This window comes from Camarhynchus parvulus, unplaced genomic scaffold (assembly GCF_901933205.1).
Source record: "Camarhynchus parvulus unplaced genomic scaffold, STF_HiC, whole genome shotgun sequence".
In the NCBI taxonomy this organism is placed as follows: domain Eukaryota; kingdom Metazoa; phylum Chordata; class Aves; order Passeriformes; family Thraupidae; genus Camarhynchus; species Camarhynchus parvulus.
Genome location: NW_022148099.1, coordinates 20,674 through 48,673, shown reverse-complemented (window position 1 = coordinate 48,673; position 28,000 = coordinate 20,674). Strand labels below are relative to the sequence as shown.

The 28,000-nt window shown below is 59.0% G+C and overlaps 1 protein-coding gene across 1 annotated transcript; it reads right to left on the bottom strand.

Moving 5' to 3' along the window:
* Nucleotides 1-3,894: 3,894 nt before the first annotated feature.
* ARHGEF1 (Rho guanine nucleotide exchange factor 1) lies at nt 3,895-27,806 on the bottom strand. The gene is made up of 28 exons (XM_030969745.1): nt 27,787-27,806; nt 27,327-27,354; nt 26,693-26,764; nt 26,502-26,618; nt 25,905-26,003; nt 25,769-25,811; nt 25,426-25,531; nt 23,819-23,959; nt 22,951-22,980; nt 22,362-22,464; nt 21,666-21,745; nt 21,444-21,451; nt 20,853-20,969; nt 20,689-20,781; nt 18,790-18,885; nt 16,740-16,886; nt 14,987-15,069; nt 14,292-14,491; nt 11,864-11,999; nt 11,196-11,273; nt 10,666-10,728; nt 10,322-10,490; nt 8,360-8,447; nt 6,844-6,951; nt 6,664-6,722; nt 5,566-5,701; nt 4,665-4,820; nt 3,895-4,039 (listed from the first exon to the last, which is right to left on the bottom strand). Exons 2-28 carry the CDS (start codon nt 27,351-27,353, stop codon nt 3,895-3,897), a joined length of 2,700 nt encoding a protein of 899 aa, XP_030825605.1. The 5' UTR covers nt 27,354; nt 27,787-27,806.
* Nucleotides 27,807-28,000: the final 194 nt, after the last annotated feature.

Sequence of the window (28,000 nt, the reverse complement as noted above, 5' to 3'; positions counted from 1 at the left end):
CTTAAAATGAGATATAAAGGAATTTGGGGAATTTGGGGAGATATAAAGGGAATTTGGGGAGGGGGGCATCAGCTATGGGGGGGAATTTAAATGAGATATAAATGGGAATTTGGGGAGGGGGCTGTGGGGGGCTTAAAATGAGATATAAAGGGAATTTGGGGAGGGGGCTATGGGGGTTTAAAATGAGATATAAAGGGAATTTGGGGAGGGGGCTATGGGGGTTAAAAGGGAGATATAAAGGGAATTTGGGGAGGGGGGGTATGGGGGGTTAAAGTGAGATATAAAGGGAATTTGGGGAGGGGGCTATGGGGGGTTAAAGTGAGATATAAGAATTTGGGGATAAAGGAGATTTGGGGGAATTTGGGGAGGGGGGCTATGGGGGTTAAAGTGAGATATAAAGGGAATTTGGGGAGGGGGCTATGGGGTTAAAGTGAGATATAAAGGGAATTTGGGGAGGGGGCTGCACAAAGGAGATATAAAGGGAATTTGGGGAGGGGGCTGCACGGGGCTATGGGGGCAATTTGGGGAGGGGGCTGCGGGTGACGGGGTTCAAATAAGATACAGGGGGAATTTGGGGAGGGGGTCTCCACTCCATTGGGGCCGGGGTCTCCCCTCGGGGGCGGGGCCGGGGTCTCCCCTCGCCCCCTCCCCAAATTCCCCCGCCCCTCCCCAGGCGCTGCAGTCGCTGTTCTGCGCCCCCCGCCCCGACCCCCCCGCGCGCCCCCCCCTGTTCGAGGCGCCCCCCGAGACCCCCGGGAGCCCCGGGAAGGGGCCGGGGGCGGCGCCGCCATTGCTGGGCTCGGGTGAGCGGGGGGACCCCCGGACTGGGGGGGGCAAAGGGGGGGGGACCCCAAAATAGGGACCCCAAATGGGACCCCCGGAATGGGGGGGCGCAAAGGGGAGGGGGATCCCCAAAATGGGGGGGGCAAAGGGGAGGGACCCCCAAACGAGACCCCAAAATGAGACCCCCAAAATAGGGACCCCCAAAGGAGACTCCAAATGGGACCCCCGAAATGGGGGGGGCAAAGGGGAGGGACCCCAAAATAGAGACCCCCGGAATGGGGAGGGGGGCACAGGGGAGGGACCCCCAAACGAGACCCCAAAATGAGACCCCCAAAACGGAATGGGACCCCCAAAATGAGACCCCCAAAACTGGGCAGAGACCCTCAGGTGGGAGCGGGACCCCCAAAGCGGGACAGAGACCCCCAAAATGGGGAATGGGACCCCCAAAAACGGGGACCCCAAAAGGGGGCGGGACCCCAAAAGGGGGCGGGATCCCAAAGGGGGCGGGGCCCCAAAAGGGGGCGGGGCCCCAAAAGGGGGCGGGGCCCCCAAGCGGGGCCCCTCCCCCGCGGCCGCTGACGGCCCCTCCCCCCGCAGGCCTCTCGTGCTTCTCGAAGCTTCCGGCGCTGTTCGGGGCGGGGGGCGGGGCCGGCCTGGGCCGCGCGCCCCTCCCCGAGTTCCCCTGGGGGGGGTGGGGCCCGTACCTGGGGGGGGGGGGCGGCCCTGGCCCTGCCCCCCCCCCCCCCCCCACGCCAAGCTGGCCCCTCCCCCGCCCGGGGGGGCGGGGCTCTACCCCTCCCCCGCCTTCTTCCTGCCGCCCCTTCCCCCTCCCCCGCCCGCGCCCCTCCCCCCGCGCGGCGGGGGGGGTGGGGGAGGGGCTCCGGGGGGGGAGGGGTCGGACTCGGAGCTGGAGGTGACGGATGGGGGAGGGGCGAGCTCGGGGGGGGAGGAGACCCCGCCCCAAAGCCCTTCCCCCAGCCCCGGCAGGGGCCATGCCCACCCCCCCCGCGGGAAAGGCCACGCCCCCCGCACCTGAGAGACCACGCCCCCAAAAATTGGGGAGGGGTCCCAGGCTCCACCCCCTAAATTGGGGAGGGGTCCCACAGCCCCTAAATTGGGGGAAGGGTCTCAAACTCCGCCCTCAAAATTGGGGAGGGGCCCCAGGCTCCGCCCCCTAAATTGGGGAGGGGTCCCAGGCTCCGCCCCCTAAATTGGGGAGCGGCCCCACCCCCGAGCCCCTCCCCTCGTAGCCCCTCCCCTTTTTCCCACGCTGAATTTGGGGAGGGGTCCCCCCCGCCCCGGCGCCCCCCCCTCCCCTTTTGAAGCCCCCTCCCCAAATCGGAAGTGCAATACGGTCGTGCCCCTCCCCCCGCTTGTGTCGTTGTGAGGATCGAGCCCCTCCCCCACCCCAAAGACCCCTCCCCAAATTTCCCAAATCCCCCCCGCCCCCCGAAGACCCCTCCCCAAATTCCCGCCGCCCCCCCCCGCGGCCGCTCAAGCAATAAAAGACCCCCTGGCTCGGCCTGGCTTTATTTGGGGAGGGGTCTCCGCGCGGTGGGGGCGGGGCGGGGGCGGGGTCCCGCCTGTGACGCCCCCTCCCCAAAAATGCAAAAAAACCCCAAAAATCCCGAAATTTCAGAAGCAAAATCCGTTTATTTGGCTTTTTCCCCGAATTCTTTGGTTTTCCGCCCAAACTGGATGGGGGGGGCGCGCTTTTTGCGACGCCCCCTCCCCAAATTCCTGTACAGCGCTAAAACTGGGGAGGGTCTCCCCAAATCAAATATAAATTTATATAAAATCGCAACAAATTTATAAAAACAGAACCGACAAAGCGGGGGGGGGGATGGGAGGGCGCCCCCTCCCCAAAATAAATGGGGGAGGGGCGGGGGGGGGGGGGGCGCGGGGACCCCTCCCCAAAATTTTCGTTTTTTTTTGGTTTTTTTTTTTGGCGCCCCCTGGCGGCGGCTGCGGGAATTGCAGCGGCGCCGAATTTGGGGAGGGGGCGCGAATCCTCCTGGGGGAAGGGGGGAGGGAGGGGTCGGGCAGCCCCCTCCCCAAACTGCAGCGCCCCCCAGCCCCCTCCTCACGTGAAGAGGCCGCGCTTGGCCAGGAGGAGCTGCCAGTAATGGTCCTCCATCTCCTGGGGGGGGGCGGCAGAAATCGGGGAGGGGGCTTCACAGGAGACCCCCCCCACCCCGCTCACAGCCCCCAGACCCGCTCCTCATTAGGGGAGGGGTCTCCCGCGCTGCCTTAGGGGGGCTACACCCTCCAGCAGCCCATCCCCCTCCTAAAGCTGAGACCCCTCCCCAAAATGCGCCCCCTCCCCAAATTCCCGCCCCCTCCCCAAAATGCGCCCCCTCCTCACCTTGAGCCCCCTCCCCAAATTCCCGCCCCGCCCCCCTCACCTTGAGCCCCCTCCCCAAATTCCCGCCCCCCCACCTTGAGCCCCCTCCCCAAATTCCCGCCCCCCCACCTTGAGCCCCCTCCCCAAACTTGAGCCCCCTCCCCAAATTCCCGCCCCCTCCAAAGCTGAGACCCCTCCCCAAATTCCCTGCCCCTCCCCAAATTTGAGACCCCTCCCCAAATTCCCGCCCCCCCAAAATGCCCCCCCAAATTCCCGCCCCTGCCCCTCACCTTGAGCCCCCCCTCCCCAAATTCCCCCCCCCCACCTTGAGCCCCCCTCCCCAAACTTGAGCCCCCCCCCCAAATTCCCGCCCCCCTCCAAAGCTGAGACCCTCCCCCAAATTCCGCCCCTCCCCAAATTTAAGACCCTCCCCAAGTTCCCGCCCCCTCCCCAAAATGCGCCCCCTCCCCAAATTCCCGCCCGCCCCCCTCACCTTGAGCCCCCTCCCCAAATTCCCGCCCCCCCCCCCTCACCTTGAGCCCCCTCCCCAAATTCCCGCCCCGCCCCCCTCACCTTGAGCCCCCTCAGGGCCGCCTCGAGCGCTCCAAGCTCCGCCCCCAGCCAGGCCGCGGGGGCGGGGGGCAGCGCGAGCGCGGGGGGCAGGGGCGGGCCCCCGCCTCGGGCCGGGACCCCCAGGGCGCGCCCCTGCAGGGGGCGGGGTCGCGGATGCAGATTAAGGACACGCCCCCTTCCCCTTCCCCAGCCAATCACCTGCCCCGCCCCCGATTTACTGCCGTGGCCACGCCCACTGTTCCGTAAGCCCCCCCTTTTTGGCCCCTCCCTTTTGCCGCGTCCCAAAGTTTGGTGCCGCCCCTCCCCCCAAAATACCCCCCCAGGGAACCCAAATCTCTGCTGAGCCCCAAAAACCCCCCAGAAACACCCCAGAAACACCCCAAAACCCCCTGAAACACCCCAAAATAACCCAAACCCCCAAAACGCCCCTGAAACACCCCAAAATCCCCAGAAACACCCCAAAATCCCCCCAAACCCCCTGAAACACCCCAAAATAACCCAAAACCCCCCAGAAACACCCCAAAACCCCCCAAAATCCCCCCAAATCCCCTGAAACACCCCAAAATAACCCAAAACCCCCAAAACGCCCCTGAAACACCCCAAAATAACCCAAAACCCCCAGAAAACCCCCCAGAAACACCCCAAAATAACCCAAAACCCCCCAAAATCCCCCCAAACCCCCTGAAACACCCCAAAACCTCCCAAAATCCCCCCAAAAACCCTTAAAAAATCACCAAAATCCCCAAATCCCCCCAAACCCCCCCCAATTTGGGGCGCCCCCCCCATCTGCGGCGCCCCCCTCGGGGTCCCCGTCGCTCTCGGCCCCATCCCCCTAAACCCCCCAAAAATCCCCCCAAAACCCTTAAAAAATCACCAAAATCCCCAAATCCCCCCAAAATCACACAAAATGCCCCAAAATCCCCAAATCCCCCCAAACCCCCCCAATTTCGTGTGCCCCCCCCACCTGCGGCGCCCCCCTCGGGGTCCCCGTCGCTCTCGGCCCCATCCCCCGCGTGCCGCCGCTCCTGCTCGGGGGGGGGCGGGGCCGCCCCGGGACCCCCCCCCAAATCCGGCCCGGGCGGGGGGAGGGGCGCCCCCAGCAGCCGCCGCAGCTCCGAGACTGGAAATGGGGAGGGGGCTTCAGGGGGGGCGGGGCTGGGGGGATTGGGGGGGAAATTGGGGGGATTTTGGGGGGGTTTTGGGGGGATTTTGGGTGGGTTTCAGGGGTTTTGGGGTAATTTGGGGAGGGGTCTCGGGGGATTTGGGGGATTTTTGGGTGGGTTTCAGGGGTTTTGGGGTAATTTGGGGAGGGGTCTCGGGGGATTTCAGGGGTCTCAGGTGATTTGGGGGATTTTTGGGGGGCTTCAGGGGTTTCCTGTTAATTTGGGGAGGGGTCTCAGGGGATTTGGGGGATTTTTGGGGGGGTTTCAGGGTTGGGGGATTTTTTGGGTGGGGGGAGGGGTCTCAGGGGATTTGGGGGATTTGATTTTTTTGGGGAGGGTTTCAGGGGTTTTCTGTTAATTTGGGGAGGGGTCTCAGCAGATTTGGGGGTTCCCCCAGCATTTGGGGGAGGGTCTCAGGGATTTGGGGGGTTCTGTGGTAATTTGGGAGGGTCTCAGCGATTTGGGGGTTCCCAGTTAATTTGGGGAGGGGTCTCAGGGGATTTGGGGGATTTTGGGTAATTTGGGGAGGGGTCTCAGTGGATTTGGGGGTTCCCAGTTAATTTGGGGAGGGGTCTCAGCGGATTTGGGGGTTCCCAGGTAATTTGGGGAGGGGTCTCAGGGGATCTGGGGGTTCCCAGGTAATTTGGGGAGGGGTCTCAGGGGATTTGGGGGATTTTTGGGTAATTTGGGGAGGGGTCCCACCTCTCTGCAGGGCGCCGGCCGCCAGCCCCCCCCCCTCGGGGAGGCCGCGGGGGGGGCGGGGCAGCCCCCAGCCCCCCCCGCTCGCGGGACCCCCTCCCGAATTCGGTGCCTTCGACCGCCCCGTCCTTGTCACGGTCTGGGGGGGCAACCTGGGTGAGACCCCCCCCAAAAAACCACCCCAAAAAACCCAAAACTGACCCAAAACCGACCCAAAAAACCCAAAACCGACCCAAAACCGACCCAGAGCGAAAACAGCCCCAAAACAACCAAAAAACCCCAAAAACCTCCCCAAAAACCCCAGAAATAACCCAAAACCGACCCAAAAACCCCAGAACTAAAACAGCCCCAAAACAACCAACAAACCCCCAAAACCACCCCAAAAACCACCCCAAAATCACCGCCAAAACAACCCCCAAAGTTTCCCAGAATCACCCCAAAACCAGCCCAAAAATAACCCCAAAACCATCCCAAAATAGCCCAAAAACAACCCAAAAATCACCCCCCAAAATACACAAAAATCACCCCAAAAAACGCCCCAAAACCACCCCAAGAAACACCGCAAAACCACCCCAAAAATAACCCCAAAACCAGCCCAAAACAACCCAAAAACCAGCCCAAAAATCACCCCCAAAAGCCATCCCAAAATAGCCCAAAAACAACCCAAAAATCACCCCCCAAAATACTCAAAAACCACCCCAAAAAACACCCCAAAACCACCCCAAGAAACACCGCAAAACCAGCCCAAAAATAACCCCAAAACCAGCCCAAAACAACCCAAAAACCACCCCCAAAATAACCCCAAAAGCCATCCCAAAATAGCCCAAAAACAACCCAAAAAACACCCCCCAAAAAAACCCCAAAACCACCCCAAAACCAACTCCCAAAAAAACCCCAAAATCACCTCAAATAAACCCAAAACCCACCCGGGACCCCCCAAAATCTTCGCAAAACCAAAACGCCCCAAAAATCACCCCAAAAACCACCAAAAAAAACCCCCCCACAACCCCAAAACCACCCCAAAACCGATTCCCCAAAAAAACCCCAAAACCACCCCAAATTACCCCAAAACCCCCCAAAACCGACCCCGCCCCCCCTCACCGTCCAGGCCCAGCGGCTCCTTCAGGGACCCCCCCCCATTTTCGGAGGGGTCCCGGTAACTGCGGGGGGGAGGTCAGCACAGGAACCCCCAAAATCCCCACAAAATCCCCCAAAAGGGACCTGGGGGTTTTTGGGGTTTTTTTTGGGGCGATTTCGGGCGTTTTCGGGGTCGGTACTCACTCGAGGGGGGGCTGGGGGCCGGTGCCGCCCCCTGCCCGAGCCCCCTTGGCCCGGTGGGACCCCGGGAGCTTCAGGGACCCCGCGGTGTCGCTGATGATGCTGCACCAGCTGGGGGGCAAAATCAGCGCCCCAAAATCCCCCCAAAAAACCCCAAAACCCCCAAAAACCCTGGAGCCCCTGAAACCCAACCAAAACCCCCCAAAAAACCCCCAAAATCCCCCCCAAGGACCCCGCGGTATCGCTGATGATGCTGCACCAGCTGCGGGGGCAAAATCAGCGCCCCAAAATCCCCAAAATCCCCCCCCAAAAAACCCAAAACCCCCAAAATCCCCCGAGCCTGAAAACCCAACCAAAATCCCCCCAAATCCCCCAAAATCCCCAAAATCCCCCTCTAAAAACCCCCAAAACCCCCCAAAAAACCCTGACCCCAAAAACCCTCCCAAAATCCCCCAAAATCCCCAAAATCCCCCCTAAAAACCCCAAACCCCCCCAAAAAACCCCAAACTCCCCAAAAAACCCTGAGCCTGAAAACCCTCCCAAAATCCCCCCAAAATGCCCCCAAAACCCCAAACCCCCCCAAAAAACCCAAACCCCCCAAAACCCTGAGCCCGAAAATCCCCCCAAAATCCCCCCCAAAAACCCCAAAACCCCCCAAAAAACCCTGAGCCTGAAAGCCCTCCCAAAAACCCCCCAAATCCCCCCGTTCCCCCCAAAACTCCCCAAAAAACCCTGAGCCTGAAAACCCAACCAAAATCCCCCCAAAATGCCCCCCAAAAACCCCAACCCCCAAAAACCCCAAACTCCCCAAAAAACCTGAGCCTGAAAAACCCAACCAAAATGCCCCCAAATCCCCCCAAAATCCCCAAAACCCCCCCCTAAAAAGCCCCAAACCCCCAAAAACCCTGAGCCCGAAAACCCCCCAAAATCCCCCCAAAATCCCCCCAAAAAACCCCAAAACCCCCCAAAACCCCCTGAGCCTGAAAGCCCTCCCAAAATCCCCCCAAAAATCCCCCAAAAATCCCCCAAAACGCCCCAAAAAACCCTGAGCCCGAAAATCCCCCCAAAATCCCCCCCAAAAACCCCAAAACCCCCCAAAAAACCCTGAGCCTGAAAGCCCTCCCAAAATCCCCCAAAATCCCCCAAAAAATCCCCAAAATGCCCCAAAAACCCTGAGCCCAAAACCCTCCCAAAATCCCCCAAAATCCCCCCTAAACCCCAAAATCCCACCCAGGACTCCCCAAATCTCCCTCGGGACCCCCAAAGCCTCCCAAAATCCCCCAAAATCCCCTGAAATCCACCAAACACCCCAAAATCCACTCCGGGACCCCTCCCCAAGCCCCCTCCTCACATTTTCCTGCCCTGGCCGCTCTGCGCCACCAGCTTGTAGATCTGCGCTCCCCAAATCCACCCAAAACCTCCCAAAATCCCCTGAAATCCACCCAAAACCCCCAAACACCCCCAAAATCCACCAAACACCCCAAAAAAACCCCAGGACCCCTCCCCAAAACCTCCTCACATTTTCCTGTCCTGGCCGCTCTGAGCCACCAGCTCGTAGATCTGCGCCCAGTTCTCCCAGCTCACGATGACGTAAAACGCTCTGTGGTCTGGGGGGGGAACAGAACTGGGGGGCTCAGGGGGGACCCCCGGGCCGGGACCCCCACCCCAGGACCCCCCGAAAACTCCAAACGCACAGAAACCCCCCCCGAACCGACCCAAACGCCCCAAATTTCGCGGCGAACCCCCCCAAAATCAGGCAGCGCGGACCTGCGGCCGTGCGTCGTGGCGGGGATCACCACAAACACCCCAAACCCACCCAAAACACCCCAAAATGACCCAAACTGACCCAAAACCGACCCAAAACCGACCCAAACCGACCCAAACTGACCCAAACCGACCCAAACTGACCCAAACCGACCCAAAACCGACCCAAACTGACCCAAACTGACCCAAAACCGACCCAAACTGACCCAAAACTGACCCAAACTCCCCAAAATTACTCAAATTCCCCCAAAATTACCCAAATTCCCCCAAAATGACCCAAAACCAGAGCTATCTCTGACCTGTAACCACCGCGTGCGTTGTGGCGGGGATCACCACAAACACCCCAAACCCACCCAAAACACCCCAAAACTGACCCAAACTGACCCAAAACCGACCCAAACCCGACCCAAACTGACCCAAAATGACCCAAATCCCCCCAAACCGACCCAAAACGGACTGAAAACTACCCAAAATCAGCGTCTCCGCACCTGTGGCCACCTCGCGGGTCACGGCCGAGCGCAGGCGGATCACCACAAACACCCCAAACCCACCCAAACCACCCCAAACTGAGCATGTACACCCCCAAAACTCCCCCAAACCGACCCAAACTGACCCAAACCGACCCAAAACCAATGCAAACTGACCCAAAATGACCTGAACTGACCCAAAACAAGAGCTATCTCTGACCTGTGGCCACCTCGCGGGTCATGGCCGGCGCAGGCGGATCACCGGATCACCGTGCTCAAACCCACCCAAACACAAACCCACCCAAACTCCCCCAAAACCGACCCAAACTCGCCCAAAACCGACCCAAACTGACCCAGAATGACCCAAAGCTGACCCAAAATCACCCAATCTCAGCCAAAGTCTCCTCAAACACCTGTAGCCCACCTATCTCAAACCCACCAACTCCCCAAAACCGCCGCAGGTGGATCACCGGGCTCAGCATCACAAACCCACCCAAACTCCCCCAAAACCGACCCAAACTGACCCAAAATGACCCAAACCGACCCAAATCCCCCCCCCCCAAACCGACCCAAACTGACCCAAACTCCCCCAAAACTCCCCCAAACTGACCCAAAATGACCCAAACTGACCCAAAATCACAGATATCTCATACTTGTGGCCACCTCGCGGGTCATGGCCGAGCGCAGGTGGACCACTGGGCTCAGCATCACAAACCCACCCGAACTCCCCCAAAACCGACCGACCCGAACTCGCCCAAAACCGACCCAAACTGACCCAGAATGACCCAAAACGGACCGAAAACGACCCAAACTCAGCGTCTCCGCGCACCTGTGGCCACCTCGCGGGTCATGGCCGAGCGCAGGCGGATCACCGGGCTCAGCGTCACAAACCGAGCCCGTACACCCCCAAAACCGACCCAAACTGACCCAAACTCCCCCAAAACTCCCCCAAACCGACCCAAAACCAATGCAAACTGACCCAAAATGACCCAAATCTCCCCAAAATGACCCAAATCCCCCCAAAATGACCCAAACCCAGAGCTATCTCTGACCTGTGGCCACCTCGCGGGTCACGGCCGAGTGCAGGCAGATCACCGGGCTCAGCGTCACAAACCCACCCGAACTCCCCCAAAACCGACCCAAACTGACCCAAAATGACCCAAACCGACCCAAACTCCCCAAACCGACCCAAATCCCCAAACTGACCCAAAACCGACAGAAACCGACCCAAAATCACAGATATCTGATACCTGTGGCCACCTCGCGGGTCATGGCCGAGCGCAGGCGGATCACCGGGCTCAGCATCTGCTTGCCCTCGGGGCCGGCGGGCGCCAGGGCGCGGCTGTGGCAGCGCAGCAGCAGCCGCTCCTCGTGCCGCTGCAGCAGCACCAGCAGGTCGTCCAGCAGCAGCACCTGCACCTCTGCGGGCACCGCCACACCCGGGGCTCCGCATTGGGCCGTTCAATGCCGGGCCAGATCACCGGGCTTCGGGCCGTTCGGGCCCCAAAACCGACCCAAACTGGGGTTTGGGGGTGCTAATCGCCCCAAATTCCCCAAACTGAGCCTCTGCTCACCCAAAATCGTTTATTGATACCTGGGTGACGCGCCACGTCAGGGGCCCCTCGTGCACCAGGGTGCGCTTGGTGATGTCGGTGTTCTGCGGGGATTTTGGGGGGTTTTTTTTGAGATTTTGGGGTTTTTAGGAGTTTTGGGATTTTTGGGATTTTTAAATGGGATTTTTGGGGGAGTTTTTGGGGGTTTTGAGCCCGGGCCTTGGGAGGGTTTTGCGGGTGGGGCGCTTGGTGGTGTCACCAGGGTGTTCTGGTGATGGATTTTTTAGTTTTGGGTTTTTTTTTGGGTTTTTGGGGTTTTTAGGGGATTTGGGGTTTTTTGGGTTTTTAGGGGGGTTTGGGGGTTTTTGGGGGGTTTTTGGCTTTTTTTTGGGAGGTTGGGGACCGGGCGTGCGCTTCGGTGATGCCGGTGTTCTGGGGAAGCGGGGGTGGATTTGGGCGATTTTGGGCGACTTTGGGGAGGTTTTGCGGAGTGGGCGGGGCTCAGGAGGGTGGGGGTGAATTGGGGCCGGGTCCGGCCCGGGCGTTTGGGGGTCCTGGGACCCCTCCCCACCTTGAACTCGCTCAGCAGTGGGTCGGTGCTCTGCTTCAGGCTGGAGAGGTCGAGGCGGCGCTGGTAATCCTTGAGCTTCTGCGGGGGCACAGGGGCGCTCGGGGAGGGTCCTGAGGGTCCCCAGGGGGTTTGGGGGCCCCAAGAGGTTTGGGACAATTTGGGGGGAATTTGGGACATTTTGGGGGTCCCGGTGGGAATCTGAGGGGGACCTGGGAGAATCTGAGGGTGCTGGTGGGAATTTGGGAGATTTTGAGGGTCCCGGTGAGGATTTGGGGGATTTTGGGGGTCCTGGCGGGAATTCGGGGGGAATTCGGGAGATTTTGGGGTCCCCAGTGGGAATTTTTGCGGTTTTTTGGCGCCCTCTGCTGGTGAATGGTGGCATTGCAGGCACGGCTGAACGAGGGGTCCCGAGGGGGATTTTGGGTGGAATTTGGGAGATTTTGGGGGCAAACCGGAGGACCTGGTGAGAATCTGGGGGAATTTAGAGGTCCCGGGGGGGATCTGGGGGGAATTTGGCAGATTTTGGGGTTCCCAGTGAGTATTTTTGTATTTTTTTGGCGCCCTCTGCTGGTGAATGGTGGCATTGCAGGCGCAGCTGAACGAGGGGTCCCGGGGGGGATTTTGCGCGGAATTTGGGAGATTTTGGGGACGCCGGGGGGGGTTCCTACCATGAGGTTCTCCATGTCCCGGACCTCCTGGTTGACGTGGTTGAGGATCTGGCGGCAGCACTCGGCCGCCTGCTCCACCTTGGCGCTCTCGCCCGCCCACCGCGTCTGGGGGGGCGCGGAGGTCAGGACCACCCCCCTCGCCCCCCAGAAACCCCCTCCCCAAATCTCCTTTCCTGGCCCCGCCCCCTTTCCCTTCAGCCCCTCCCCTTTTTTCGCACCCCCGCACCTGCAGAACGCCGCCCCCCCCCCACCATTTTCCTTAACCCTCCCCAAATTTTGGTGCCCCCCCCCACCCCACCAACGCCCCCTTTCCTCACCTCAAAAACCCCCAGGGAACCCAAAACACCTCAAACCCACCCAAACCTCCCTAAACCCCCCCGAAACCGCCCTAAAAACCCCCAAACCTTCCCGAAACCCCCTCAAAAACCCCTGAAACACCCCCAAAACAACCCAGGGCCCCCAAAATCAGCCCAAAAAACCCCCAGGGAACCCAAAACCCCCTAACAACCCCCACACACACACACAAAATCCCCCAAATCCACCCAAACCTTCCTGAAAACCCCCTAAAAGCCAAAAAAAAAAACCCAAAAGAAACCCCCCAAAAAAACCCCAAGAAAAACCCCCAAAAACCTCAAAAAACCCCAAAAAAAACCCCAAAAACCCCCAAAAACCAAAAACCCCCCCAAAACCCCCCAAAATCCCCAAAACCCCCCCAAAAAACCCCCCAAAAACTCCCCAAAAACCCCCCAAAACCCCCCCCAAAAAAACCCCAAAACCCCCCCAAAAAAACCCTCCAAAAATCCCAAAAAAAGCCCCCAAAAAACCCCCCAAAAAGCCCCCAAAAACCCCCAAAAACCCCCAAAAACCCCCCAAAAAGCCCGAAAAAATACCCAAAAAAACCCCCCAAAAAACCCCGAAAAAACCCCCAAATAAACCCCAAAAAACCCCCCCCAAAAAACCCCAAAAAATCCCAAAAACCCCTGAACGCCCCGGGGTCGGGCCGGGGCGGGGCTGCTGGGTTTTGGGGCTCAGCCGGGTTTCGGGGCCGGGCGGTTTTGGGGGGCTCGGCCGGGTTTTGGGGGGCTCGGCCGGTCGGGTTTCGGGGCCGGGCGGTTTTGGGGGGCTCGGCCGGGCGGTTTTGGGGGGCCCGGCTGGGCGGTTTTGGGGGGCTTGGCCGGGTTTCGGGGCCGGGCGGTTTTGGGGGGCCCGGCCGGGCAGTTTTGGGGGGCCCAGCTGGGCGGTTTTGGGGGGCTCGGCCGGGTTTTGGGGCCGGGCAGTTTTGGGGGCTCGCCGGGCGGTTTTGGGGGGCACGCCTGGTTTCGGGGCCGGGTGGTTTTGGGGGGCCCGGCCGGTTTTGGGGGCTCGGTGGGTTTTGGGGGCCCGGCCGGGGCCGGGCGGTTTTGGGGCCCGGCCGGGGGGTTTTAGGTTTTGGGGGCTTGGCCGGGTTCGGGCCGGGCGGTTTTGGGGCCCCCAGGCGGTTTTGGGGGGCACAGCTTGGTTTTGGGGGGCTCGGCCAGGCAGGGGCCGGGCACTTTTGGGGGCCCGCCGGGCGGTTTTGGGGGCACGGGCCGGGTTTCGGGATGGTTTTGGGGGCTCGAGCTGGTTTTTCGGGGCCGGGCGGTTTTGGGGGGCTCGGCCGGGCGGTTTTGGGGGGCCCGGGGTTTTGGGGGGCTCGGCCGGGTTTGGGGGGTCACCGATCACTTGGTGACGGCAGCAGCAGGGGTACCCTGCAGAGGTTTTGGGGATGATGTCCTTGAGCTGCCCGGGCGGTTTGGGGGGGGGCCCGGGGGGTTTGGGGGTACACGGGGGGGTTTGGGGGTCCCAGATCCGGTTTGGGGGTCCCGAGAGGTTTTGGGGGTCCCGGGGGTTTGGGGGTCCCAGGGGGTTTGGGGTACCCGGGGGGGGTTTGGGGGTCCCAGATCCGGTTTGGGGGTCCCAGGGAGGGTTTTGGGGATCCAAGGGGGGGTTTGGGGGTCCCAGATCCGGTTTGGGGGGTCCCGAGAGGTTTTGGGGGTCCCAGGGGGTTTGGGGGTCCCTAGGGGGGGTTTTGGGGTTTCTCAGGAGTTATTTTGGGGGTCCCAGGGGGGGTTTAGGCGGCTCTCGGCCTCCTGGGGAACCAGACACGTTTTGGGGGTCTCAGGGGTTACTTTTGGGGTGTTTTTGGGGTGTTTTGGGGGGTATTTTTGGGGGTGTTTTTGCAGTGTTTTTGGGGTTATTTTTGGGGTTATTTTTGGGGTGTTTTTGGGGCTGTTTTTGCGGTGTTTTTGGGGTGTTTTTGGGGTGTTTTTGGGGTTATTTTTCGGGTGTTTCTGGGGTGTTTTTGGGGTTATTTTTGGGGTGTTTCTGGGGTGTTTTTGGGGTGTTTTTGGGGTTGTTTTTGCGGTGTTTTTGGGGTGTTTTTGGCGATATTTTTGGGTTATTTTTGGGCTGTTTTGGGGTTATTTTTGGGGTGTTTTTGGGCTGTTTTCGGGCTGTTTTCGGGCTGTTTTTGGGGTGCTTTACCTGGACGAACTGGCTGAACCTGGCGTCCTTCCTCTGCTTGGCCTTGAGCTGCTCCAGGGCGAAGCTCTGGCGGCTGCAGAAGCGCGCGGAGATCTTCTGGAACCAGCTGCCCTCGGCGCCCTCGAACTGCGGGGACCCCCAAACCTCGGTGAGACCCCCAAACCTCACAGGGACCCCCAAAACCCCGGGGGGATCCCCCAAACCTCAGTGAGACCCCAAAACCTCACAGGGACCCCCAAAACCTCAGTGAGACCCCCAAACCTCGGTGAGACCCCAAAACCCCCACAGGGACCCCCCGAGATCTTCTGGAACCAGCTGCCCTCGAACTGGGGGGGACACAGGGACCCCCAAACCTCGGTGAGACCCCCAAAACCTCACTGAGACCCCCTCGAGGTCACTGCGGGGTGCCCAGGAGCCCCCAGACCCTTTTAGGGACCCCCCAGACCCACTGAGGGACCCCCCAAAGCCCCCAGACCCATTTGGGGGAGCCCCCAGCCCCATTTGGGGACTCCCCATGACCCCCGAAGCCCCCAGCCCCATTTGGGGAGCCCCCGGCCCCATTTGGGGACTCCCCATGACCCCCGAAGCCCCCAGCCCCATTTGGGGAGCCCCCAGCCCCACCCGGGCCAGCAGCACGTCCCCGATCTCGGCGATGATGAATCCGCTCTCCTCCCGTCGCCTCTTGAGGCTGTCCAGGAACACGGCTGGCGGGGGAGAGAAGGGGTTAAAAAAAACCACAAAAAACCCAAAAAAAGCCAAAAAAGCCCGACGTTATGCTCGGAAAAAAAACCCCAAAAAAACCACACAAAAACCACAAAAAACCCCAAAGTTATGCTCGGAAAAAAACCCACAAAAAAGCCCAAAAAACCCCAAAAAAGCCCAAAGTTATGCTTGGGAAAAAAACCCAAAAAACCCCCCAAATAACCCCAAAAAAGCCCAAAGTTATACTCGCAAAAAAACCCAAAAAAAATCCCAAAAAAAACCCCCAAAAAAACCCCAAAAACACAAAAAAAAGTTATGCTCGGAAAAAAAACCCAAAAAAAACCTCACAAAAACCACAAAAAAACCAAAAACCCCAAAAAAGCCCAAAAAAGCCCAAAGTTATGCTCGGAAAAAAACCCCCAAAAAAACCACACAAAAACCACAAAAAAACCCAAAAAAGCCCAAAGTTATGCTTGGGAAAAAACCCCCCCAAAAAAACCCAAAAAAGCCCAAAAAAGCCCAAAGTTATGCTCAGAAAAAAACCCAAAAAACCCCAAAAAAACCAAAAAAAAGCCCAAAAGAGCCCAAAGTTATACTCGCAAAAAAACCCAAAAAAAATCCCCAAAAAAACCCCAAAAACCCCCAAACACAAAAAAAGCAAAACTTATGCTCAGAAAAAAACCCAAAAAAAACCCCAAAAAGGCCAAAAAAACCCCAAAGTTATGCTCGGAAAAAAACCCAAAAAACCACACAAAAACCCCAAAAAACCCCCAAAAACACCAAAAAAAGCCCAAAGTTATGCTCAGGAAAAAAAAGCCCAAAAATGTTAAATATAAAAAATTTTTTAAAAGATATAAATAGATATATATTTATATGTACGCGAATAAGCAAGAATAAATTAAATTTATTTAATTTTAATATGTACTATATTAGCACAATGCAGTTTAATTTTCGATCTACTTAATAGAAATTAATATACAGCAATTATAATTTTGAACTATTTAATGTGCATTAATATTTATTGTATATTTATATATAAATTATATTTCAATATTATAATATGTATGTAAATATATAAATATGTAATAATTATTAATTCATATAAATAACTATATACTATTTAATCATATTTATAATTATAATTATTAATGCATTTTGAAATACATTTATACAAAAATTATATATTTTTTATATATAATTTTCTGATTATATATAATAATTAATACATTATTTTTATAATCTATTTATAATATAACATAATATAATATAATATAATATAATATAATATAATATAATATAATATAATATAATATAATATAATATAATATAATATAATATAATATAATATAATATAATATAATATAATATAATATAATATAATATATTATTTATTTATATATAATAATTAATATATTAATAATTTTATATAATAATTTTCATTATTATAAAAATTTTTATAATTATGAATTTATTTAATTTATTATAATTATTAATTTATTATAATTATAATTTTATTTTATTATTATAAAAATTTTTATTATAATAAAAAAATTTACAAACTGCGCAGCCGATTTTTTTTTTTTTCCCCGCAAATCCCACGGGACGATCCCCTGAGGGAAAAAAAAACCAAAAAAAAACCCCCAAAAAGCCCCAAATTTGCCCCAAAACTCACTGTGCACCTCCACCAGGTCCTCCAGGCTGGGGAAGATGTTGTTGAGCTCCTGCTCGTCGAAAAATCCCTCACGGAGCATGGGCTGGAAAAAAACCTCCAGGAGCACCCGCAGCATGCGCACGTGGGCGTGCTCCGTCAGGAACAGCTCTGGAAAACCAAATTTCGGGAAAAATTGGGCGATTTTTGGGGTTTTTGGTGATTTTTCGTGATTTTTTTGTGATTTTTGGTGATTTTTCTTGATTTTGGGGGCTGGAAAAAAACCTCCAGGAGCACCCGCAGCATGCGCATGTGGGCATGCTCCGTCAGGAACAGCGCTGAAAAAAATGAAATTTTGGGAAAAATTGGGCGATTTTTGGGGTTTTTGGTGATTTTTGGTGATTTTTTTGTGATTTTTGGTGATTTTTTCTTGATTTTGGGGGGATTTTGGGGGATTTTGGGGGCTGGATAAAAAACCTCCAGGAGCACCCTCACACGTGGGCGTGCTCCGTCAGGAACAGCTCTGGAAAAAATGAAATTTTGGGAAAATTTGGGCGATTTTTGGGGATTTTGGGGGTCCTGAGGGGTTTGGGGCTTCTCTGGGGTTGCTAAGTTGGTTTTTGGGATCACTTTTTGGGGTGGGTTTTGAGGTAAGTTTTGGGGGTCCTGGGTTGGTTTTTGGGGTGGTTTTTGGGGTGGTTTTGGGCAGGTTTTGGGGTGGTTTTTGGGGCAGGTTTGGGGTGGTTTTTGAGGGTCCTGGAGCAGTTTTTGGGGCAGTTTTGGGGTGGTTTTTGAGGTAGTTTTTGGGGGTCCTGGGTCAGTTTTTGGGGTGGTTTTTGGGGTGGTTTTTGGGGCAGGTTTTGGGGTGGTTTTGGGGTGGTTTTGGGGTGGTTTTGGGGTGGTTTTGGGGTGGTTTTGGGGTGGTTTTTGGGGTGGTTTTGGGGTGGTTTTTGAGGGTCCTGGAGCAGTTTTTGGGGCAGTTTTGGGGTGGTTTTTGAGGTAATTTTTGGGGGTCCTGGGTCAGTTTTTGGGGTGGTTTTTGGGGCAGGTTTTGGGGTGGTTTTTGGGTTGGTTTTGGGGCAGGTTTTGGGGGTCCCGGGTCAGTTTTTGGGGTCAGTTTCAGCGTTTTCCTCACCGTTGATGACCTCCTGGCGCCGCACTCACATTGGCGCAGCCCAGAGGGGATTTGGGGGTTCCTGGGTCGGTTTTTGGGGCCGTTTTTGGGGGTCCCGGGTCATTTTCTGGGGATTTGGGGGTCCCGGGTCAGTTTCTGGGGTGGTTTTTGGGGTTTTTGGGGGTCCCGGGTCAGTTTCTGGGGATTTGGGGTTTTTGGGGGTCCCGGGTCAGTTTCTGGGGATTTGGGGTTTTTGGGGGTCCCAGATCAGGTTCTGGGGATTTGGGGTTTTTGGGGGTCCCAGATCAGTTTTGGGGTGGTTTTTGGGGTTTTTGGGGGTCCCGGATCAGTTTTTGGGGATTTGGGGTTTTTGGGGGTCCCAGATCAGTTTTTGGGGTGGTTTTTGGGGTTTTTGGGGGTCCCGGATCAGTTTTTGGGGTCAGTTTCAGCGTTTTCCTCACCGTTGATGACCTCCTGGCGCCGCACTCACATTGGCGCAGCCCAGAGGGGATTTGGGGGTTCCTGGGTCGGTTTTTGGGGTGGTTTTTGGGGTTTTTGGGGGTCCTGGGTCAGTTTTGAAGGCAGTTTTTGGGGATTTGGGGTTTTTGGGGGTCCCGGGTCAGTTTTTGGGGATTTGGGGTTTTTGGGGGTCCCGGATCAGTTTCAGGGGATTTTGGGGGTCCCAGATCAGTTTTTGGGGTGGTTTTTGGGGTTTTTGGGGGTCCCGGATCAGTTTCTGGGGATTTGGGGTTTTTGGGGGTCCCGGATCAGTTTTTGGGGTCAGTTTCATGGTTTTCCTCACCGTTGACCTCCTGGCGCCACCACATTGGGGCAGCCCGGAGGGGATTTCCTGGGTCGGTTTTGGGGTGGTTTTTAGGGGTCCCGGGTCAGTTTCTGGGGATTTGGGGTTTTTGGGGGTCCCGGGTCAGTTTCTGGGGTCAGTTTCAGGGTTCTCCTCACCGTTGATGACCTCCTGGCGCCGCACCTCGCGCTGGGGCAGCCTGAGCCAGGGCGCCATGAAGCTCCAGCTCCAGGCGGCTCCAGCTCCAGCTCCGGCTCCAGGCGCGGCACAACCTCCTCAGGCTGCCGAGGCAGAAAGGGCGGGGGGTCGCCGCCCCCGGGCCCCCCCGGCTCCGGGCTGCGCCACACAGAGGGGACGGGGGCTGAGGGAACGCCCAAACATCCCCAATTCCCCCCAAAAAATCCCCAAAATCCCCCAATAACCTACTGCCCCACACATTGCAATTTGGGGAGGGGTCTCACACTGACCCGGGGGGTCTCCCCACCGGGTCCAGGATGGGCACCAGAGAGGGGAGGGGGGCTGAGGAAACGCCCAAAACATCCCCAATTCCCCCAAAAATCGCCAAAATCCCCCAAAAACCTACTGCCCCCCACATCGCAAATTGGGGAGGGGTCTCACACTGACCCTGGGGGTCGCCGCCCCCGGGTCCAGGATGGGCACCAGAGAGGGGAGGGGGGCTGAGGAAACGCCCAAACATCCCCAATTCCACCCAAAAAATCGCCAAAATCCCCAAAAACCTACTGCCCCACACATCGCAAATTGGGGAGGGGTCTCACACTGACCCTGGGGGTCGCCGCCCCCGGGCCCCCCAGCCCGGGCTGCGTGACAGAGAGGGGAGGGGGGCTGAGGAAACGCCCAGAAATCCCCAATTCCCCCCAAAAAACCCCCAAAAACCTACTGCCCCACACATCGCAATTTGGGAAGGGGTCTCACACTGACCCTGGGGGTCGCCGCCCCCGGGTCCAGGATGGGCACCAGAGAGGGGAGGGGGGCTGAGGAAATGCCCAGAAATCCCCAATTCCCCCAAAAAAATCACCAAAATCCCCCAAAACCCCCAAAACCTACTGCCCCACACATCGCAATTTGGGGAGGGGTCTCACACTGACCCTGGGGTTTAACGCCAATTCCGGGGGTTTTTAACCCAAATCCTGGGGGGTTTTGCCCCAATTCTGGGGGGGGGGTTTTACCCCAAATTTTGGGGTTTTTTTTCACCAATTCTGAGGTGTTTTTGCCCCAGATTTTGGGGTTTTTTTCCCCAGTCCCGCTTTATTCCCCAATCCGGCCGGAAAAAACAGGGAAAATGGGCAAAAATGGGAAAAAATGGGAAAAACGGCAAAAATGGGCAAAAATGGGCAAAAATGGGCAAAAACAGGGAAAATGGGGAAAAATGGGGAAAAATGGGAAAAAACAGGAAAAAATGGGGAAAAAATGGGAAAAATGGGCAAAAACGGGGAAAATGGGGAAAAATGGGGAAAAATGGTAAAAATGGGAAAAACCACCCCAAAAATGGGCAAAACCCAACCAAATGCAGCCAAAAAAACCCCAAACCAGGCAAAACCAGGTGAAAACAACCAAATACAGCCAAAACCAGCCAAAAAATGCAAAACAATTTGGGGAGGGGTCTCAGGTCCCAGAAGCACCCAGGGTTAATTTGGGGAGGGGTCTCAGGTCCCAAAAAGCATTCAGGGTTAATTTGGGGAGGGGTCTCGGCGCCCAGGGTTAATTTGGGGAGGGGTCCCGGCATTCAGGGTTAATTTGGGGAGGGGTCCCAGAAGCACCCAGGGTTAATTTGGGAAGGGGTCTCAGCACCCAGGGTTAATTTGGGGAGGGGTCCCAACATTCAGGGTTAATTTGGGGAGGGGTCTCAGGTCCCAGAAGCACCCAGGGTTAATTTGGGGAGGGGTCTCAGGTCCCAGAAGCATTCTGGGTTAATTTGGGGAGGGGTCCCGGCTCCCAGGGTTAATTTAGGGAGGGGTCCCGGCTCCCAGAAGCACCCAGGGTTAATTTGGGGAGGGGTCTCAGGTCCCAGGGTTAATTTGGGGAGGGGTCTCCCGCACCTGTCGCTGTCCCCGCCCTCCTCCGGGGGGCGCTGCTCTCCCGCGGGGGGCTCCGGGGCTCCCCAAATTCCGGGGGTCCCGGGGGCTCCGACCCTGCTGGGGGGGGAGGGGCGGATTTAGGGGAGGGGGCTGCAGGAGGAGCCCCCCCAAAGCCCCCTCCTCACCTGGCTCGGCCTCGGCGCCGTCCCCGCCCGGGGGGGGGTCCCGGGGAGACCCCAGCCCCAAATCGGGGCCCCCCCGGGGACCCCCCCTGCGCTCGGGGTGGGGAGGGGGCTTCTCGCCTGTGGGGGGCATGAGGGGTCAGGGAGGGAGACCCCAGACCCAAAATGGTGGGAGGGGTCTCGTGGAGGGGGGGATAATTTGGGTGGGGGTCTCATTGGGGATAAATGGGGCAGGGGTCCCATGGGGGGGATAAATGGGGTGGGGGTCTCAGGGGGGATTATTTGGGTCAGGGGGGTAATTTGGGTGGGGGTCTCAGGGTGGATAATTTGGGTGGGGGTCTCATTGGGGATAAATGGGGTGGGGGTCTCAGGGAGGTTAATTTGGGTGGGGGTCTCAGGGGGGTAATTTGGGTGGGGGTCTCCAGGGGTTAATTTGGGTGGGGGTCTCAGGCTGGATTAATTTGGGTGGGGGTCTCATGGTGGATAATTTGGGTGGGGGTCTCAGGGAGGTTAATTTGGGTGGGGGTCTCAGGGTGGATAATTTGGGTGGGGGTCTCCGGTACCTTCCCCCTCTCCTCCTTTGCTCGGCCTGACCTCCGCCCCTACAATACAAAATTTGGGGAGGGGTCTCCGGGCGCGGGGCCCCGCGGGGGGAATTTGGGGAGGGGTCTCCCCGCCCCCCCACTCACCGGGGGGGGAATTTGGGAAGGGGTCTCCCCGCCCCCCCAGTCACCGGGGGGGGAATTTGGGGAGGGGTCTCCCCGCCCCCCACTCACCGGGGGAATTTGGGGAGGGGTCTCCCCGCCCCCCACTCACCGCGGCTCGCGCCCCAAGAGCGCCGCCCCCGCCAGGCTGAAGCCCCTGCGGGCCTTGGCCGGGGGGTCCCTGCCCGAGACCTGTGGGAATTGGGGAGGGGGCTGCAGGGGGCTGGGGGGGAATTGGGGAGGGGTCTCACGGTTTTGGGGAAAAAGTGGGGTTTGGGTTTTGGGGGCATTTGGGGGGATTTTGGGGGGATTTTGGGGGGATTCAGGGATTTGGGGATTTTGGGGTCTGGGGGCTCGGGGGGGGGGGAATTTCTGGGGGGCTGGGGGCTCGGGGGAATTGGGGAGGGGTCTTTTTGGGGAAAAAGCGGGGTTTGGGTTTTGGGGGGTTTGGGGGATTTTGGGGGATTTTGGGGGATTTTGAAGATTTTGGGGGTCTGGGGGCTCGGGGAATTTTGTGCAGGGGTCTGGGGGAATTGGGGAGGGGTCTCACGGTTTTGGGGAAAAAGTGGGGTTTGGGTTTTGGGGGGATTTGGGGGATTTTCGGGTGGGATTTTGGGAGAATTTTGGGGGGGATTTTGGCGGGATTTTTGGGGGGTATTTTGGGGGGATTTGGGGGGTATTTTGAGGAGGGGTCTCACCTTTTTCCGGAAAAAGTTGGATTTGGGTTTTTGGGGGATTTTGGGGGATTTTGGGGGGGATTTTGGGGGATTTTGGGGATTTTGGGGGATATTTTGGGGAGGGGTCTCACCTTTTTTCGGAAAAAGTTGGATTTGGGTTTTTTGCCGTCGCCGCCCTTGGTGCGCAGCCCCAGGAATTTCATGTAGGAGACGATGGCGCCGAAAATTTGGGAGCTGGGGGCGGGTTTGGGGGGAATTTGGGGGAATTCGGGGCATTTTGGGGATTTCGGGGAAGTTTCGGGAGATTTGGGGGAGATTTTGGGGAGATTTGGGGGGGTTGGGGGGGATTTGGGGAGATTTTGGGGAATTTGGGGATTTTGGGGAGATTTTGGGAGATTTTGAGGCATTTTGAGGAGATATGAAGGGATTTGGGGAGGATTTGGGAAAATTTGGGGGATTTGGGGGCGTTTGGGGGAATTTTGGGGGAATTTCAGGCGATTTGGGGGGAATTGGGGCAGTTTGGGGGAATTTGGGGCAGTTTGGGAGATTTGTGGGGATTTGGAAGGGTTTGGGGGGATTTAGGGGCGGATTCGGGAAATTTTGGGGGGATTTGGGGAAATTTCAGGAAATTTGGGGAGGGTTTTGAGGAGATTTCGGGGGATTTTGGGACGGATTCAGGGGGATTTGGGGGATTTCGGGGGCCAGGAGCCCCCTCCTCACCTTTTCTCCTCGTCGGACGAGATGGTGAGGCTGGGAAGGAAGAGGAGGGTGAGACCCCGAAATTTTGGGGTGAGACCCCCCCAAATTGGGTTCTTTTACAAGAACTTAGCGGGGGCTTAAAAGGATTTGGGTTTTTTTACAGAAATTTGGGGTTTTTTAACAGGAATTTGGGGTTTTTTACAGAAATTTGTTGTTTTTACAGAAATTTGTGGGTTTTAGAGAAATTTAGGGTTTTTTTTACAGAAATTTTGGGGTTTTTTAACAGAAATTTGAGATTTTCACATCGTTTAGGAAGTCACGCACGGCGCTGGGGCGGGGCTATGCAAATGAAGGGGGCGTGCCCTCGGACTTGTGGGCGTGCCCTCGGCTCCGGGCCCGCCCCGCGCGTTTCCGGACCCGGTTTTGGGGGGAAATCCCGCGGATTTGGGGAACCGGTCCCGGGGGTCCGGGGGGGTCCCCGGCGGGTGCAGCCCCCTCCCCATTTACTGCATGTCCTCTGGGGGGATTTGGGGGGTCCCGGGGGGAATATGGGGAGGGGTCTCCGGGGGTGCAGCCCCCTCCCCACTCACTGCATCTCCTATGGGGGGCTCTGGGGAATTTGGGGAGGGGTCTCGGGCATTTTCAGCTCCCTCCCCACTCACTGCATGTCCTCTGGGGGGATTTGGGGGGGGTCTCGGGTTGGTGCAGCCCCCTCCCCACTCACTGCATGTCCTCTGGGGGGTCCCGGGGGGGATTTGGGGGGGGGTCTCGGGCATGTGCAGCCCCCTCCCCATTTACTGCATCCCCTCCAGCTGGGATTGGGGGGTTTCAGGGGGCTCTGGGGAATATGGGGAGGGGTCTCCGGGGCTGCAGCCCCCTCCCCACTCACTGCATCTCCTCCAGCCGCCCCAGCACTCTCTCCGCCAGCTGCCGCTCCCGGGCTGCGGCCCCCGCGGGGTCCCGGGCGCGGCTCCGCTCCAGCTCGGCCAGCTCGGGCTCGGCGGGCGTCATCCCCATGAGGCGCTTGGACCTGCGACCCCAGACCCAAATACAGACTGACCCCAGACCCAAATACAGACCGACCCCAGACCCAAATACAGACCGACCCCAGACCCAAAACAGAGCCCCCCCCCAAACGGGTGCCCCCAGCCCAGCCTCGGGGTGACCAGCTCGGGCTCGGCGGGGGCGTCCATCCCCATGAGGCGCTTGGACCTGCGACCCCAGACCCAAATACAGACCGACCCCAGACCCAAATACAGAGCCCCCAGACCCCAAACCGAGCCCCATCCTTGGGGTGACCCGCCCAGCTCCGGCTCATCCAGCGTCATCCCCATGAGCTGCTTGGACCTGCGACCCCAGACCCCCAGACTGACCCCAGACCCAAATACAGACTGACCCCAGACCCCAAACCGGCCCCCATCCTTGGGGGTGACCCCGCTCCAGCTCGGCCAGCTCACAGGCTCGGCGGGCGTCATCCCCATGAGGCGCTTGGACCTGCGACCCCAGACCCAAATACAGACAGAGCCCCCGGACCCAAATACAGACCGACCCCAGACCCAAATACAGACCGACCCCAGACCCCAAACCGAGCCCCATCCTTGGGGGTGACCCCGCTCCAGCTCGGCCAGCTCCGGCTCAGCGGGCGTCATCCCCATGAGGCGCTTGGACCTGGGGAGGAGACCCCAGACCCAAATACAGACAGAGCCCCGGATCCCAGACCGCGCCCCCAGACCCAAATACAGACCGAGCCCCAGACCCAAATACAGAGCCCCCAGACCCATCCTTGGGGGTGACCCCGCTCCAGCTCCGGCTCGGCGGGCGTCATCCCCATGAGGCGCTTGGACCTGCGACCCCAGACCCAAATACAGACTGACCCCAGACCCAAATACAGACTGACCCCAGACCCAAATACAGACTGACCCCAGACCCCAAACCGACCCCATCCTGGGGGTGACCCAAAGCTCCAAGCTCGAGCCCCCAGGCGTCATCCCCAACCAAGCCCCCCCAGACCCAAATACAGACCGACCCCAGACCCAAATACAGAGCCCCCAGACCCCAAACGGAGCCCCCAGACCCATCCTTGGGGGTGACCCCGCTCCAGCTCCGGCTCATCCAGCGTCATCCCCATGAGCTGCTTGGAACTGGGGAGGAGACCCCAGACCCAAATCCAAATGGAGACCCCAGACCCAAATCCAGACCGAGCCCTCAGACCCCAAACGGAGCCCCCAGACCCCTCCTCAATTCAGGGGGGGTGACCCCGCTCCTGCTCCGGCTCGCCGGGTGTCATCCCCATCAAACGCTTGGACCTGCGACCCCAGACCCAAATACAAACCGAGCCCCCTCCCCAATTCGGGGGTCTCACCGGAAGTCCTGGAGCTGCCGCAGCACCTCGGGCTCCTGGTGGCTCTGCACGTCCTGGGACCCCAGACCCATGGCCCAGACGGAGCCCCCAGACGCCAATGGAGCCCCCAGACCCAATGTGGGGAGGGGTCTCACCGGAAGTCCTGGAGCTGCCGCAGCACCTCGGGCTCCTGGTGGCTCTGCACGTCCTGCAGGAAGCGGCGCTGCGCCTCCTCGGGGAGCAGCTCCGGGCGCGTGCGCTCTGGGCAGGGGGACCCCTCCTCAGTTAACCGCGGGGCAGCGGGGAGACCCCTCCTCAATTAACCGTGGGGCAGCGGAGAGACCCCTCCTCAATTAGCGAGGGAGCCCCCAGTGCCCCCCCAGCGAGCAGGGGCGTCCTCGGGGAGCAGCTCTGGGCAGGGGGCAGAGACCCCTCCTCAATTAGGGGAGGGGCTCGGGGGTCTCACAAACTGGGGAGGGGCTCGGGGGTCTCACTCACCCAGCTCGAACTGGACGTGGTGCGGGATGGGCACCCGCAGGAGCTGTCAGAGAATTTGGGGAGGGGGTGTCAGGATTCTGGGGGTCGCGTTGCGGAGGTGGGGAGGGGTCTCCGTGAATTTGGGGAGGGGTCTCACCCCGGCCTTGTCCAGGAACAGGTGGCAGAACTCCAGGAATTGCTTCCGGCCCTCCTTGGGGTTCATGCTCCTCAGCATGTCCACGTGCAGGTAGCAGAGCTGGGCAGGGGGCCAAAATGGGGAGACCCCTCCCCAAAACACCCCCAAAAACACCCAGGCCCCTCCCCCAAAGCCCCCTCCCCAATTTTACTCCATCCCCTTCCAGCATCCAGGGAGGGGGGAGCAGAGACGAGATCACCCCGAGCCCCCACCGAACCCCCATAATTTGGGTCACCCTCGGGGAGGGGTCCCCCAAAGCCCCCTCCCCAATTTCACCCCAGCCCCTGCTGGCAGGGAGAGGGAAGCAAAGACGGGATCACCCCGAGCCCCCCACCTCGGTGAGCCCCCCCACCGGAACCCCCCATAATTTGGGTCGGGGGTCTCAGAGGAGGGGTCCGGGAGCCCCCCAGACCCTCCACAGCCCCCTCCCCAATTTTACTCCATCCCCTTCCAGCATCCAGGGAGGGGGGAGCAGAGACCAAGAGGTCACCCCGAGCCCCCCGCCCCGCTGAGCCCCCCCCCCCGATTTGGGTCGGGGGTCTCGGGGGCCGCTCTCACCACGGGGCACGAGTCGAACTGGAGCACGCAGTGCTGCAGGAAGGCGGCGAGCGCCAGGGGGCGCTGCCGCAGCCGCTCCAGGCTCTGGAAGGGGCCGCTCTGCTCCTCCTCGGGGGGCTGCGCCGAGAGGGGAGGGGGCTCAGCGGGGTGGGCGGGGCCGGGGGCGCCCCCGGGACCCCCCCCGCACTCACGGCCTCGATGTCGTTCTCGAAGTCCTCGTCCTCGGCGCCGATGATGGGCGGGGCGGGGGGGGCGCTGGGGGGCTGGGGGATTTGGGGGAGGGGGATTTGGGGGGGGCACAGATTGTCCGGGACACCCCCGGGACCCCCTGAGACCCCTGAGACCCCCAGGACCCTGACCCCGAGACCCCCAACCCCCGGGACACCCCCAGGACCCCCCAGTCCCGAGACCCCCAGGACCCCCCCGAGACCCCCAACCCCCGGGACACCCCCAGACCCCTGGGACACCCTGAGACCCCCGACCCCCTGAGATCCCCGAGACCTCCAGGACACCCCCAGGACCCCCAATCCCGAGACCCCCGAGACCCCCAACCCCCTGAGACCCCCAGGACCCCTGACCCCAGGACCCCCAACCCCCCGGGACACCCCCAGACCCCTGGGACACCCCGAGACCTCCAGACCCCCTGAGACCCCCCCAGTCCTGAGACCCCCCCAGACCCCCCGGGACACCCCCAGACCTCCCAGAGCCCTGAGACCCCCAAGACCCCCCCCAATCCTGAGACCCCCCAAGCCCCGTGACCCCGAGAACCGCCGGGCTGGGGTCTGGGGGCTCTCGGGACCCCCGGGGCTGGGGGGCGCCGCTCACCCCGTTGGCCCCCTCCTTCGGCTCCATCCTGCGGGGAATTCGGGGAGGGGTCTCAGGATTTGGGGAGGGGGTCTCAGGGGGGTTCCCCCCCCCGCGCGGTTTTGGGGAGGGGTCGCGACTTTTTGGGGAGGGGTCTCGGAATCTGGGGGGGGAGTTCGCAAACTTTTGGGGATGGCTCGCAACTTTTGGGGAGGGGTCTCAGGATTTGGGGAGGGGTCTCAGGGGGGTTTCTCTGCCCCCGCGCGGTTTAGGGGAGGGGTCGCGGCTTTTTGGGGAGGGGTCGCCCCCAAGAGCCGCGCAGCGGGCCGGGCGGGGCGGGGGGGGCCAGGGCGGACCCCCCCCAAAAACCCCTCTGGGGTGGGGGAGGGGCACGGGGGGTCGGGGGTCCCGGGGGTCCAGGGGATTTGGGGGTCGGGGGTCGGGGGTTCGGGGGGCGGCCAGGACCCCCCCCCCCCCGTACCTGGTTCCGCGCTCGAGAAGGGAAGCAGGAAATGGGGAGGGGCGGGGCGGGGCCGGGGGAGGGGCTTGGGCGTTGGGGGCGGGGTTTGGGGTTTTTGGGGCGGGTTTGGGGTTTTTTGGGGGGCCAGGAGGGTTGGGGGAGGGGTTTGGGGAGTTTTGGGGCATTTTGAGGAGTTTTGGGGTATTTGGGGGGTATTTGGGGGGTATTTCGGAGG

Excerpts from the sequence above, each read along its gene's own strand:
- ARHGEF1 (XM_030969745.1), bottom strand. The coding sequence starts at position 27,353 with ATGGAGCCGAAGGAGGGGGCCAACGGG. Across the intron at positions 15,070-16,739 it reads GGACCTGGTGGAGGTGCACA|CCGTGTTCCTGGACAGCCTC; the intron begins GTGAGTTTTGGG and ends CTCCCCCGCCAG. Across the intron at positions 11,274-11,863 it reads GGGACATGGAGAACCTCATG|AAGCTCAAGGATTACCAGCG; the intron begins GTAGGAACCCCC and ends GTGCCCCCGCAG.